The sequence below is a fragment of the Amborella trichopoda genome, chromosome 4 (assembly GCF_054954075.1).
Source record: "Amborella trichopoda isolate Santa Cruz 75 chromosome 4, AtrichopodaSantaCruz75HAP2 v2.0, whole genome shotgun sequence".
NCBI classification, from domain to species: Eukaryota; Viridiplantae; Streptophyta; class Magnoliopsida; order Amborellales; family Amborellaceae; genus Amborella; species Amborella trichopoda.
Genome location: NC_142339.1, coordinates 47,069,026 through 47,082,888, shown reverse-complemented (window position 1 = coordinate 47,082,888; position 13,863 = coordinate 47,069,026). Strand labels below are relative to the sequence as shown.

The 13,863-nt window shown below is 38.6% G+C and overlaps 1 protein-coding gene across 4 annotated transcripts in view; it reads left to right on the top strand.

Moving 5' to 3' along the window:
• LOC18995753 (Transducin/WD40 repeat-like superfamily protein) overlaps positions 1–13,233 on the top strand; it is a 32,953-nt gene extending 19,720 nt beyond the window's left edge. For all 4 annotated transcript variants that reach the window (XM_088865363.1, XM_088865362.1, XM_006846574.4 and 1 more), the window contains exons 10-12: positions 232–287; positions 9,667–9,739; positions 12,489–13,233. In XM_088865363.1, the coding sequence (XP_088721489.1) occupies positions 232–287; positions 9,667–9,739; positions 12,489–12,652 (293 nt within the window). In that variant the 3' untranslated portion in view covers positions 12,653–13,233. The remainder of the gene's footprint in view (positions 1–231; positions 288–9,666; positions 9,740–12,488) is intronic.
• The last annotated feature ends 630 nt before the right edge of the window (positions 13,234–13,863 follow it).

Here is a 13,863-nt window from a genome sequence, read left to right as displayed (position 1 = left end):
CCAGTTTCACAGCTCATGGACAATTTGGTGATCATGTCTGATTTGGTGCATGTGCATTGCACTTGTCAAAGTTCCTAACTTCTGTTACATATCAATTTCATTTTGCATACCTTCCTTCCATTTTTATTTCAAAGTTATAAGTTTCAAATTTGAAATATGTTCTCCAAGAATACTGCAGAACATATTTTGGAATTTTCTATCTTAACTGATTCAAGATATTCTTATCTTTAGGATTGGATGGCTATATGCGTTTTTGGGATGTGAAGACTAGGCAACTTCTTTCTGCGGTGCGTGAAAATTATCTAGGGATCACATTTATCTGGATATGACAAGCTATTCTCTTAGCAAGTTCATGGCTATGCTGTAAAATGCTTTCATGAACTCTTGGAGTTATTTTCTTTCGTAGTTATTTCTCCTTGATATCTTGTTTCATTATAATCAAACATCTACCATATTGAGGTTCTCTTTTGTTCTCTCCATTCTCTCTTTGTGGTGCATATCTATGTGACATGTGCTTGTGTACATGTGTTGGGAATAAGCCTTTTTGCTTACTGTTTTTAACATCATGTCCCCGACTTTGGTTATAATATTTAAGCTAGTTACCTGCTTTGAGCATGCAAAAACTTAAAAAGGAGTGAGGGTATGACACAGTTTCTTATAGTTCATTCTTTGTTGCTAGTTTGTTCACTTTACCTCACTTTTGTTGTTTAAACCACCCAAATCCCCCTGTATATATGAAGTAGTTGCCAACTTAGGGCCAGTGCATCGATCTTTTTCCATGGATGATTGCTCCGTTTTGTGATGAATCTTCTGGCCAGTTGAGGGAAAAGATATTAAAGGAAGGCCTTCTTCATGGCGGCTGATCCTTCTTCAGAAAATATCCCTGGGCTTGCAAAATTTTGTGGGAGTTACTGCAGAAAATGCAAAATAATATAATAAATATATGAAAAATTTAACTTCATTATAGTTATTTCTGATTATTTTTTCCATGAAATGGATCATTTAGTATCTCAAAAGGTTGTTTAGAGAAGAGCAGAAATCTATGCAACTCCAGCATGTACATCTTTATTTCCTGGGAGTAGTTCCCGAGCACCGAGTTTGAATTCTAAGTTTCTAACGGATAATTGTTGGACATTGATTTGCTTTGTGGAAAGTTACTTGTGAAGCATGACATAAAGGGAAAATATCATATAAACCCTTCCAAAGTCCAACATTTCATGCAAAACCTCTCCTTCATTGTTTCAAGTGGGCATATTTCTTTTCATTACACCTTCAACTACCCGCTTTGATACAACTCCCCTCCCCGCCTTTTTTTTCCTCCAAATAAGAACTTCACAACTACCTTTTTCTCGAGAAGTCCTAAGCTGAAAGTACCCTTGAATCTGGCCTGAAAATCAATTTTTCAGCAGAATATACTTGGGCTCCTCAGATTGGCTGGAACCTCGCCAGAATGTAAAGATTCAAGTGAACTTGGCTGGAATCTCTGAGCCAAACAAAGGCGAGAAATGAGAGGCTGCCTTTTACACCTATAGAAAGACGTATCTCCACTGACAGCATTGTTCTTGAGTTCCTTGACTTGCTTTTTTGTCATGTTCTCTTATGTTTTGGTAACTGCAAAAATGTAAGAGTGAAACGGAAGAGGACATTCACACAAAAATTTAGTTCTATAATTTGGGTTTTTTAAGTTTCTTCTTCCTGTGTCTTTTATTCCTTAAACAACCAAAACTACAAAGAGAGAAATTCAAGCAAAAACATGTTCCCTTGACTTTGTTTCTCTTAAACAGTTTCTTATATAACTTTCCTTTTAGTTCCCTATCTAGAGAGAGAAAGAGATAGAGTGAACCATTCTTAGTGCCCCTGTTGTCTCTCTAGAATATTCCCCCTTTGGTGTTTCTCATGCTTTTCCCCTTTCTTATTGGCTTGTCTTTTTGTTTTTATCACTAGAAATTGCCCCCTATTTGTTTCTCCATCTTGGTTCTGCCTCTCTTGCCCCATTTTGTCTATCTAGAATTTTTATCACTTATGTTTTTATTTCTTTAGATTTACCTCTTTCCTGATTGGTCTTTTTATTTCTCTCTAGAATTGCCTCCCTTCTCTCTCTTTATCACCTGTCTCTCAAGTCTCAACAGGCTGCCTTTTATGTTTGTTTGGAAGTGCCCTTTGTTGGCTGTTTGTTTTGTTTTTCTCTCGAATCTTTTTTTTCCCCTGAGAAAGGGTAATGATAAGAATATTTGTATTGTTTGTTTACAAAAAACTCATAAGGCAACCCACATGATGGGTGCTCATGATCATAGTTGCTTGGAGCGGGGGCAAGAGCAGGAGTGATGGATTGATGCATGAAGCTCCCTAGGCCATGCCCGCATTCTTTACAAACTTGTAATTAACAAGTAATTTTTTAAATCTAATAAAGTAATAATCCCACAAATCTTCATAATAAAAAAAAGTAATCCCACAAATTTCAATAAAAATATGAGCACACAATAATAAAGAATAATTATTTATTAATTAAATAAAATTAAGTAATAAATAATTATTTTCATTTGAAATGTAGTTTATGGAAGAATAATCTCATAAAATAGAATAAAATTATTATGATGAGGCATGTTGGGATAACTGATAACAGTACAAGGGAAGTGATTTTTTTATTGAAAAAAATCTGCTTTATTTACAAGTTCACCCTTCACAACATCCAAAAGCTAACCAAATGGTTTATTTGCAGTTTTACACTTTGCAACATCCAAACACATGAGAGAGAGAGAGCAGGTAAGATCTAAATGAATCATCTTCTTAGCCCCTTGTTACCTGTTCGAGCGGATCCCATGGAGGTCCCTATGGTGTCAAAAGGTCTGGGGCAGGTTGTAGGCAGCCCACATCTAGAGAGAGAGCCCTAGAGAAAGATGTAAGTGAAGCAGAGGATTGGCAAAGATATTGGGAGAGAGAGAGAGAGAGAGAGAGAGAGAGAGAGAGAGAGAGAGAGAGAGCATGTCTTGGATGAAGCTACTGGGCGAAAAAGAGAGAGTATAGTCTAGAAGAGAAGGGAGTGTAGGGTGGGCTGGAAGTGGGATTGGGAGTGTTGGATAAAGAGAGAGTGAAAGAGTGTATAGGATATAATATTGACAGATGGAGAGGAGAGCATAACAGGTGGATAAGAGTGAGCGATGTAGAGTCAGAAATGGGGATATGAGACTTAGGGAATGAGATTAATGGTAGAGAGTGACTGTTTAATGATGAGTTAAAGCAAGGAAAGTGGGAGTGTAATGGATTATATCGGATTGGATTTGAATGAAGGTAACCAGAAATGTACAGAGAGAAAGTTTGAGAAAGAGATGGGGGATGGAGGAGAGTTTGAGGAATAGATTAAAAAGAGGGACAAAAGAAAGAAAGTGGTATCAGCTTGCATGATGTGTTTCATTTGTGCCTCCGGCATTTCCTTCTTTTGCCAATGCATCTGCGGCCTGGTTTGCATGTGTACAGATGTGGTGCAATGTCACCCTCATTTCCATGCAAATGAGGCCTCAAAGGGGCTCATGCACTGACATTGCTACTGTTCCCACTAAAACATTCTCCATAATGCTGAAAGGGCTTAAAGAAACCCTTTGAGGCCTTCTGGGATTGCTCTTGACTCTGCTATGGTGGAGTCCATGATACCCATGAATTGTGAGAATGAGAGTAGCAGTTCTCCAAAATGGTCTCTAAGTATAACCCTTATACCAGCTCATCCCAGGTTGCCCAAGGAGCCACCATTTACGTTAAGCCCAAGTGTCCCTAGTTTTGGGGGGGGTCCACAGGAAGTAATTGCTTGCCTCGGTGAATTGGTAATAGAATATTGTTTGGAACTGCTGAGGAAGGTTGGAAGGGATATATCCTCGAGCACCCTCTTACTTCTGCCTGGGGGATACTTTTTGACTTGATTTGGTTCCATTGGTTATAGAGGGAGGTATTAGTGCCTTGGAAAGTGCATCTATTCCTCTCTTTCCACAAAGATCTTATGGTAGCCATCACCGAGACCCCCCATAATAATGTGGCAATCTTGGGGTAGGGTCGGGATGGGAAAGCTTAGAATAGTTGGGTGATGGACTCATGGAAGGCCCATAGCCAATCAAATTACTTAAAGGAGTTTGGACTGTAGACTAGAGGCTACTACTCTAGTCTACTGCCCAGTGCAAGCATAGTTACTCCAAGTTTTCATCTCCATCCAGCACATAATGCATTTGTTAGTTAACTGTATGCCGCTGCACTGAAATAGATCCACTTTAAGGGTTTTACACAACAGCGCAATCCATTGGAAGCCTTGAACCTTATGTGGCCCAAGCTTTGCTCGAGTCTGGGGGCCTAATGGTTTCAGAGGATAGGACGTTGAAGGATGAGGATCCAATAAAGGTCCCTGGGGGCTGAGGGTGCCCAAACTAATCCTATCAGCTCTTCAAAGGAAGGAAGTGGTATTCGAATTCTAGGAGCATTTCGGCTAGACTCTCTGCTTGTGCACTGCTGAGGGGTCTCCTGAATGTAAGAGTCCATATGAGGGCTCCCTTATTCCTTTCCACCACCCTAGAGATTGTGATGTCAGGACCTTGGGCAACAATTAGAAGTGCGGGCCACCTTTCAGGCAGAGTTTGACTGCCTAACCATAAGTCCTTCCATAAACCTACTCTTATCTCCATTTCAATTACAGAATGTCATGTGTCTCTTGAAAATTTCCCATGTGTGAGCTTATGCTTTTCTAGGCTCCCGAGGCTTGTGTTGGGCGTTTGGGAACAAGCCTGAGCTCTCTAGGCCGTAAGTTCCCTTCAAAAGTATTTTCTTGGTTGGCAAATCTCCACCAACACTAACCCAAGGTGGGACAGGTTAAACCTGCTTCAGACATCTAATACCTGAGCCCCCAAACATTCTGGGTTTGCGCACCTTGTCCATGCAATCAAATGGAACTTATGTTTATCTTCTTCACCGATCAAAGGATCCTACACCAGTTTTTTGAGTCCCGAGGAGATGGAAGCTGGCATCTGAGAGAACAACAATTGGAAAATGGGGATGTTGGAGAAGTGTTAGACGCCCCTAAGGAGAGGAAGCGAGACTTCCATGATGCCAACCTTTAGTGGAAGCATTCCTCTATATGTTCCCACAAAGTCTTCCTAGGTTTACTATACACAAAAGCAATCACAGGTATTTTGCAGGAAATGATTCAAACCCACAACCCAATCTGGAAGCCAGGTTCCTCACTATTGAGAGGTCCAGTCCAACCAATTTTCATAGTCTTTGTTTTGGTCATGTTTGTCTATATTCCTGTTGAGATTTCAAAGCACCTGAGGAACAGCCATACAATGTCCAACTGTTCTGGCATGGCTTCACATAAGATAATGATAAATCTGCATATTCAAGGTGACAGGCTTCTGGCCCCCATCTCTACGATCAGAACCCAGATAGCATATGCCTCTCAAATAGGTGTGATAGGGATTGAGAGAAGACTTCAGCAACAATGGTGAAGAGGATAGGGGATGCCTTGATGCAACCTCTGTGATGCCTTGAAGAAATCTTCTGGGAACCCATTTATTAAGACTGAGAATGATGGGGAGGTACTTCATCCTTGGATCCAGGAATACCATCATTGTCCAAAGGCCAGTACGGCCAGGACTTCATCAAGTCGACCGAGAATAATTAATATGATAATATGCCTTTTCTCTGTCTAACTTGATAACCAAACCAGGAATGTAGAGAGGTGGAAGAAATGGATGGTTTCATGAGCTAAGCTGCTAAGGGGATTCTGTTCAGATCTGTCTATTAGCTACAAATGCTGTCTGGGAGTGAGAAATGATGTTGAGTACTACCTTGAGTCACAAGGCTAGGACCTTAGTTAGTATTTTGTAGTGGTTGTTCAGCAGGCTAATAGGGAAGAAGTCTCTCAGGTGTTATCCATCAACCTTTGGGACCAAGGCTAGGAAAGCTGCGTTCTTTGCTTTATGAATACTACAGTTGTGGAAGAATTCATTGAAGAAAGTTAAGCAAGTCCAGGGCAAGGACCTCCCGTTGTTTATTGACAATTGCAATAGGGAAACCATTGGGTTCAGTGCTTTGTCTTGGTCTAAATCTGCCACTGCCTTCTTGATCTCTTCCACTGAGAAGGGCCTTTTGAGCCAGTTTTCTTCTGCTATTGAGAGGGATTTGAAGCTAAGGTTGGAGATTGAAGGCTTGGGGCCTAGGCTGAACAGCTATTTGAACTTTGAAGTATCTGGCCACCATCCTCTTCACTTGTTGGGGGTCATCAAAGGTCCGATTCGCCCCAGGAATGTAGGCGATCACGTTTTTCCTCTTATGACGACTTGCTATTTTGTGGAAGAAAGAGGTTTTCCTTGTCTTTAGCTTTTAACCGCTTAATTCTGGATCTTTTATCCTAGAGAAGAGGCAAGTGATACTGAAGGAAACAGCAATGCTTCATTGAAGTGCATCTGTAGTTGTGTCCTAGACGACCAAGATCCCTCCTGACGCCCCTAAAGCTTCTAAAGTGACCCATTGATTAGGTCTTCTCCCCCAAACTTGCGGGATTTGGGAGAGGGTGGGATTAGGCAATTTTGTTTCAATTAATCCGAGGTCAGGGTTGCGAGTTTGGGCCAAAGCTCTGGCTGCTTTCTTTTTGTTGGCATGTCCTAGACCTCGAATTTTCCAGATGATGATCTTCATGGGGGAGGAGTATTTGTGACAGGAAATTTGTGAATAGACCTATGGAACTGTCTACCAGATTGGGAGGGAGCAGGGCATAAAGCTCCGTCTGGAAGGTGTTTTCAGGTAACACCATAGGCAGGGGTGTGGTGAAGGAAGTTTGGTTTGGAGCAGGGGGAAAGAAAGTTTCCTAGAAGATAAAGAGTGGAAGTGAGATTGGGGAGGGGATTGAAGGAATTGGGGGTCTCGGATTTAAGGGGTATGGGAAGAAAGGCAGTTTTGTAGGGGAAGGGGCGGTATGAAATGGATGGGGAAAGGCACGTCAAGATTTGGATTAGGGAAATGGTGTGGGAAGTCGAAGAGGAAACATGGCCCCAGGGAGGGAGGAGGGAGGGGGGTTTATAGAATGGAGGGGCCTACAGTGGGGATGGGGAGAATAGACGTAGGGGCCAGGTTCGAGATGGTGCCTCTCTCTATACTTGCTGTTTCTCTCTCTAGAATTGCCTCCCTTTTCAGTGTTTCTCTCACTAGGATTGCGAATTTGCAGGTTTTGGATTTCATTGATGCCACTAATAAGGGCCTGCAACACGAAGCCCCAAATTGCCTGCAGACATGGTGGTAACCTTTGCAGGGGCAGGCCATGTGGACTCTGATTACTATCTTGAGATACTTTGGAATGTAAATGCCTCTTAATTTTATTTCCGTTTTCGTTTTCACTGGAACTCAATTTCACAATACTTAACTTGAGACTGGCTGAATGTTGCTCAACTCTACCATTTGAAGTGCCATAGTCGTGGGATTCCTCCAAAACCCTAGAATCTACAGTGAGTTCAGTTAAAAAAATTCTTCAATGGCACTAATGATGATCTCATAAGAGCCATGTGCCATGTGCTTTTATCACTGTTAACACTGAATCACCAGCTTTTGACCACAAAACATTGGAGAAGAGAATATTATAGGGAGGGAAGTTAAACAGGGATTTGAGAGCAAACAGGAAGCCATTTATGGGAGAAAAAGGGACATGGACAGCATGAGAAAGCTCCAATTAGAAAGAGAGCTCGGATTCAAGGGGAAGGGGGGGGGGGGGGAGTTGTTTTTTGACGGTTTTTTTTCTCTTCTTTTATTTTGGGGAGGGGGGGGGGGGGGGGGTTTGTTTAGATGCAAAGAAGCAGTTGAGACATTGGGACCTGGAGGGAATAAAATGTTTGCAAAGAAGCAGTTAATGAGAGAGAATAGAGAGAGGTTGACAGAGAGAAAGAGAGAATGAACACTGCCCACCTGTCATTGACTGGTGATTTTCCGGTTATGCTCTAGAAAGTTTGACAGAGATACTCTAAAATTTCAGCTTGTCGTTAAGACATGGGGACCTGGAGGGAATAAAATGTTTGAAAAGGGTATGCTCCGAGAGGAAAAAGAGAAGTTGGAGGGGACATGGTAAAGGGTTTGCTGAAAGTTTAATTTGAAGAACTCGGTGATTTGAAAAGAGAAAAAGTGGAGGTTTCATTCGAAATGGTGGATTCAGTGGAGGGTTATGTATGGTAATCTTTGTAAAATAAAATATGATGTTTCATATAATGATCGTGAGAGACAATGGGACTATGCAGAATTTTTATAATTTAGAACTAATACATGCTTAGTGAAAATGAAGAACTATGCATGTTTCACACGGGATAATAACTACTGGAATCCTAACATTTGTGTGCAATTTATGATAGCTAAAACTAAAATAGTTTAAAGAGGTAGGTTTGCAGCTTATCATTAAGTTATGCATGGTGGGAATGGGCACAAGGCAAGGTGGTCAATGTGGTGGGGTGCCACAACATGACATCTTGAGTTCCATTACTACAGGTAGGGGACCTCTTCCCTAGTGAACTACCCAAAAACAAAGAAACATTTATGTATGGTAAGTGAAGTAACTAATAAGTGACTGGGTTTTTATTACAAAAATTTTACTCTTCTTTTTCTATTCTCAAAAAAAAGAACGAAAAGGAAAATAAGAAAGGAAAAAAGTTTCCTTTTGTAGGATATTGTTGCTTGAAAATTAAGTAAACATGTTAAGATAGAAAAGAATTCAGAAAGATATTCCAAACTACTGAAGTAAATGACATATTTTCTCCCTTTCATGTGTATATTTTGTAGGAAAGGATATTGTTACTCCCACGGGAGCAAATTCAACACTTATTCACACGGGCAAAAAACTTGCTTATGGTTATTGAACTCCAAAAAAAGCTTGCAAGTGTTCTTTACTCATGTCGGAGATCAGTCTACAAAAAAATACAAATTCACACCCTAAAAATGGTTCAAATGAATTCTGCTGCAACAATGAATGGCAATCAAGTTAGATCTAGGTTTTTGAGAACTCACATTCATTTTTTTATTTTTAAATTGTTCATTTGGTGAATTAAGATTATTTTGTAAAAATTTCGTATCAATAAAATGTTCCTGAATTGGTGTTTTGCCCACTGAAACAAATTTATATTTAGCTTTTGGGTTGTATCCATATTGCAATTACTATTGCAATGGAGGATCTCCTAGTAAAAAATAGAAGAAGATAATAGAAATAAAGGTTAATTTCCTCTCTCTGGGTCTCTGTGTCATCTTTGTGAAAAATATTTCCAAGCATTCTGAAATTTAATCTAGTTTCTAGTCAGCCTTGCTCCGCTATAAGACTACCACTTATCAAGCAGTATTCTTATTCTCATTTCTTCAGTTGTCTTTCATGATGTTGTATTTGGAATAACTTCTTTGGCCTTTATACGTCCACATGGGGCCATCTGTAATTTTCCTTGTGTATTAAAACCTGCTAAAGGTCAAATTTCTTTTTCTTTAGCATCCTTGATAATTCCAACGTTGTGTAATACTAATTTTCTTATCTATTTTTTCCATTGATATTTGGTTCATAACTATTGTTTTCTCTTTTGTGTAGCCTGAAATGTTTTCCTCAGAATTATTTTCTTTGTGTTTCAGTATATAATTTTATATTTCTAAACTATTACTACCCATGTCATTGTGCAGGTTTTCCTCAAACAGCATCTTACTAGTGTTGTAATTGATGCAACTGCCACAAGGGAGTCTCTGGTCAATGCAGGTTAGTTTCTTATTTGCTGCACTTGGCATTGGATATTTTCATGAAATTGTTCCATTTCTGCTATCCTCTCTGTATGGTATCTTTTATCTGTTTTGCCTGTGTGGCTTGTCTCTTTTATGCATGCCTGCCTGTTGGCAACTTGTTCTCCACTACATGCAATGACTATACTCGTCATATGCACGACACATATATGTGATATGTGTGCTTGACATGCACACACAGTTTTACATTGGAAAGACCTCAACCTAATTTCCACATAGTTGTATGAACGTATGCTTGTAATTGAATGCCTGAATGCTACTCTCTGTGAGGTTCACATAGGTGAATTTGTTTATGTGCGGCTTGCTTCATGCAGCATGTTCATAAACAGCTCTGCCTATAAACATTTACATGTACTATTGGCTATACCTGTGCATAACCACCTATCTCATCATCATTCAAGCCTTAGTCCATTTATTAAGGGTTGGCTACATAAATCCTGTTCCAATACATACATATATATATATATATATATATATATATAGGGTTTTTCTATTGTTCACATCCCATCAAATCCTATAGGTTACCTTTAGAAAGAGGTGTGAATGGTAAAAATACCCCCTTTCTTTATTCGATGAGTATGCAATAAGGAGTATTTTTTGTCATTAGGAAGGGTATTGGTGGTATTTTCACTAAAAGACAAAGGGCATGTTTGTCATCTCTAGAGGGCATTTTTAAAATATTTAATAAAAGATAGGGGCACTTGTAGAAATAAATTACTTAGAGTTTCGTTTCATATTTATGCTCGTCTTTTAGTGAAAATATTAATAATACCCTTCTTTATAACAAAAGTGCCTTTACTCATTTTATAGCATTGGAATAAAGAAATAGACAACTAGGTAAATTTAAAAGTTTACATTTTTTTCTAGTGTTTTAAAAAATGACGATCCGGATTGAAATTGACCGATCTGGATCGGAAATCATTGAGATCGATTCGGTTCCTCCCTTGAACCGGCTGGTTCTCTGAAAGAATGGGCTGGTTCGCCGATTCTGTCAAAATGGAAGTGGTCGACCCACCCCACCTTTATATTTTTTTTCGTTGTTAATTTGTATATCTATTTTTTTATTTTAATAATTACTCACTTAACTGGGGGTAGCAAGGGCCCACCCTTAGCACTTTAAGCGAGACGTGAGAATACCCACTCCATTGAGACGTGACCCTTTTATACACTTGCCCCCCACTATGCCGTTCCTATCGTCCCGATGTGGGACAAATAACCACTGCCCAACTAACTCAAGATAATTTGTAACTTAGTTAAATGTCTACCATTTCTACCCTTATCTGTCTTCCATTTTTCACAAAGCTCTCTCTCTCTCAATAAAAATAACATCTCTCATAACGTTTGAAAGGAAAAGTATATTATAGCACAAATCATTCAGATGGATACAAAGAAGTTTCACACAGCCCTTGCACAAATGACAACAACTGATGAAATTAATCCAAATTTTTATATTAAATAGAAAAAACACATGTAAAACCGATGTTCTATGTACCATGGTAGCTTCTAACTTACAATATTCTATCAAAAGTTGCAGCCAAAGTTGTTCCATTTTCGATATTCCTTGATTTCTAGTAATTGGTATGCAAATGTAAAGTTGCAATTGATTTATAAATTATTAGATAAATCTCTAATGAAAAATCTCCATTGAAAATCAAATTTATTATATTTTTGACAGAAAATGTTGGTTAAGTACCACCAAACTCTAAAAGTTTAATGTTTAAAACTAATTCTGATGCTATATTAATTATTTGAGAGCTTCTCTTAGGACCTGGATGATAATTGATTTTATCCTAAATAGACTATCTTACCTAAAATAAATATGGATAACAAAATTCTGTTGAATGTTTGGTACTATTTGGATTATCTGTTTCTAGTTATTTTTAGCTATCTTTGGCCAAGAATATGTAATTCAATAAACTAAATTTAAGAAAGGGAAAAATACTAAATAAGTAGGCAAGATCCTTATCTATATAAGCACACGTGGTAATGGAGATTATATATATATATATATATATATATATATATATATATATATATATATAAAACTAGAGTTAGAGAGATCTATTTTATTGCAATAAGTCACATTTTAAACTTCATTTTGAATGTGGTCCACAAACAGTAAGGCATGAAACAAGTTACTGATATTTACCTATTTTCGATGGAATAATGAAAATCTACAATTTAATGGCCCCAATTTATTTGGCAAAAAAGAAACTAGATTTTTAAGAAACTTCAACGATTTTTTAGAATTTTTTAAGCCCAAATCTGGTGATCCGGCCTTTTCTTTGATCCAGATCGCTGATCCACCAATCTGACCCGATTTTTGGATGGCTGATCCGGTTCACCGATCCGTTTTTTTAAACTTTGCTTTTTTCTGAATGTAACCTACAGAAATTTATGGGGTATGAACCATAGAAAAACCCATGCACACATGCACATATAATCAGCTAGTGCATTGGAGGCACTGTGTATATCTTGTTTAGATTACAGCTGTTGATTGGGGTTACGGTGGAGCTTCATTGCTTTTATGCATTTCTAAAGCTGCCTATTTTGTGATTCTCTTTGTCTTTGCTGATCTATTAAAGTCGGAAGAAGAGGACAACCTATGTTCCCCCATCTCATCTGAACATTCTTGTCTTCAAATTGAATTTTACTTTGAATGAACTATAAGTCTGGGATGAATTGGGTTTAACATCATTGAATTGTAGGTGGTGAGATCACTACTGCAGGCGTACCATGTGACGCACCAGTAGGGGATCATACTAACAATCCATCATCCTTGGAAAGGAAACCATCCAAAGTGAAAAGGCAACAGCATCATGACCATGAGGGCAAGAGGATCAAATTGAGAAGGCAAGAAATAGCTACCTAATACCATGGATTGAAGTATTTTTGTGACTCATGAAAAGTCTTTAGATCCAAGTTGGGTTTTTCACACTTAGTGATGAAAAAACCAGTGGAGGAAGCCTGAAAAGCTGTGTCGTGATTCTAGCTAAAATTTTGTGCGGGAAAGAAAATTATGCCAAAGGTCTTTGTATGGATACTTTCACCCACAGGTGCACCCAGAGTTTTCAGTGGATTGGAGATACATTGTGTTTATTGAAATCATAGTTTTGCAGAGAATGATTTGCTCAAATTGCCAACAGCACTAGGAGGCAAGCATTTAAGTTGGATTTAGGTAATCTATGAGCTGACATTGATTCTGGAATTTCAAACGAGGATTTTAGATCTCGTTCTCTTGTATCAAGGCAAATAATATGCTCCATAAGTTATATCGCTATTTCCTTTTTGTTTGATAGCAAGGTCATATGGATATATATGCTACAGGAAAATCCAAGCTTCTTGAATGTGGTGTTTGCTTTGTAATGTAGTGGAGTTACGGGGAGCAATGAAGCTCCTCTCTGTTGATTGTTTCAGTTATTATTATTGAGCTGCTTTCAGTTTAGATCTAAAGTTACGGTTGTACAAGGTGATGAAATGTTATATTGAGATGGTATAGAATAGAACAGGAAAACTAATCTAATGCAATGGGAGGTGTACTATGCATATCATATTTCCTGTTAATAAATCATCTCCACTACATGCTTTCGATGACAAACATTAAATTAAATAAGAGATTGCATGCCATTTTCCTTTGGTACGAGGTTACAATCACTTTAAACTATCAGGGTTTTAAGTCTTAAAGCCTAGATTGTGTGCAGAGATTGAGAAATTTTTTTTCAAACTTTGAGCTTGATCAATGGCATATGTACGTAATTGATTGATTTTAAATCTTAAGGCCCTCGTAATTGTGATTTCTTTGTACAAAGGATAAAAGTTCTTATTTTAAATTTTTCCATCAAAGAATTGTTTCTTTGCTTTGAGACCACCATTCCTCTCTAGCGGCCATCATTGAGATGGATGGTGATGATGAGCTTGTGCTGCCATCCGTAAAATACACTCATCTGGCAAACCTATTTTGACATTGCCTAATGCAGTTAGATGGGGATGGATGACTTCCTTGGTGATCCCGATAGCATTGGCGATACCGCTTGGGTGACCAAGCTTGGTTAGGTTAAACCCCTGTAACAGTGTGGGAGTCTG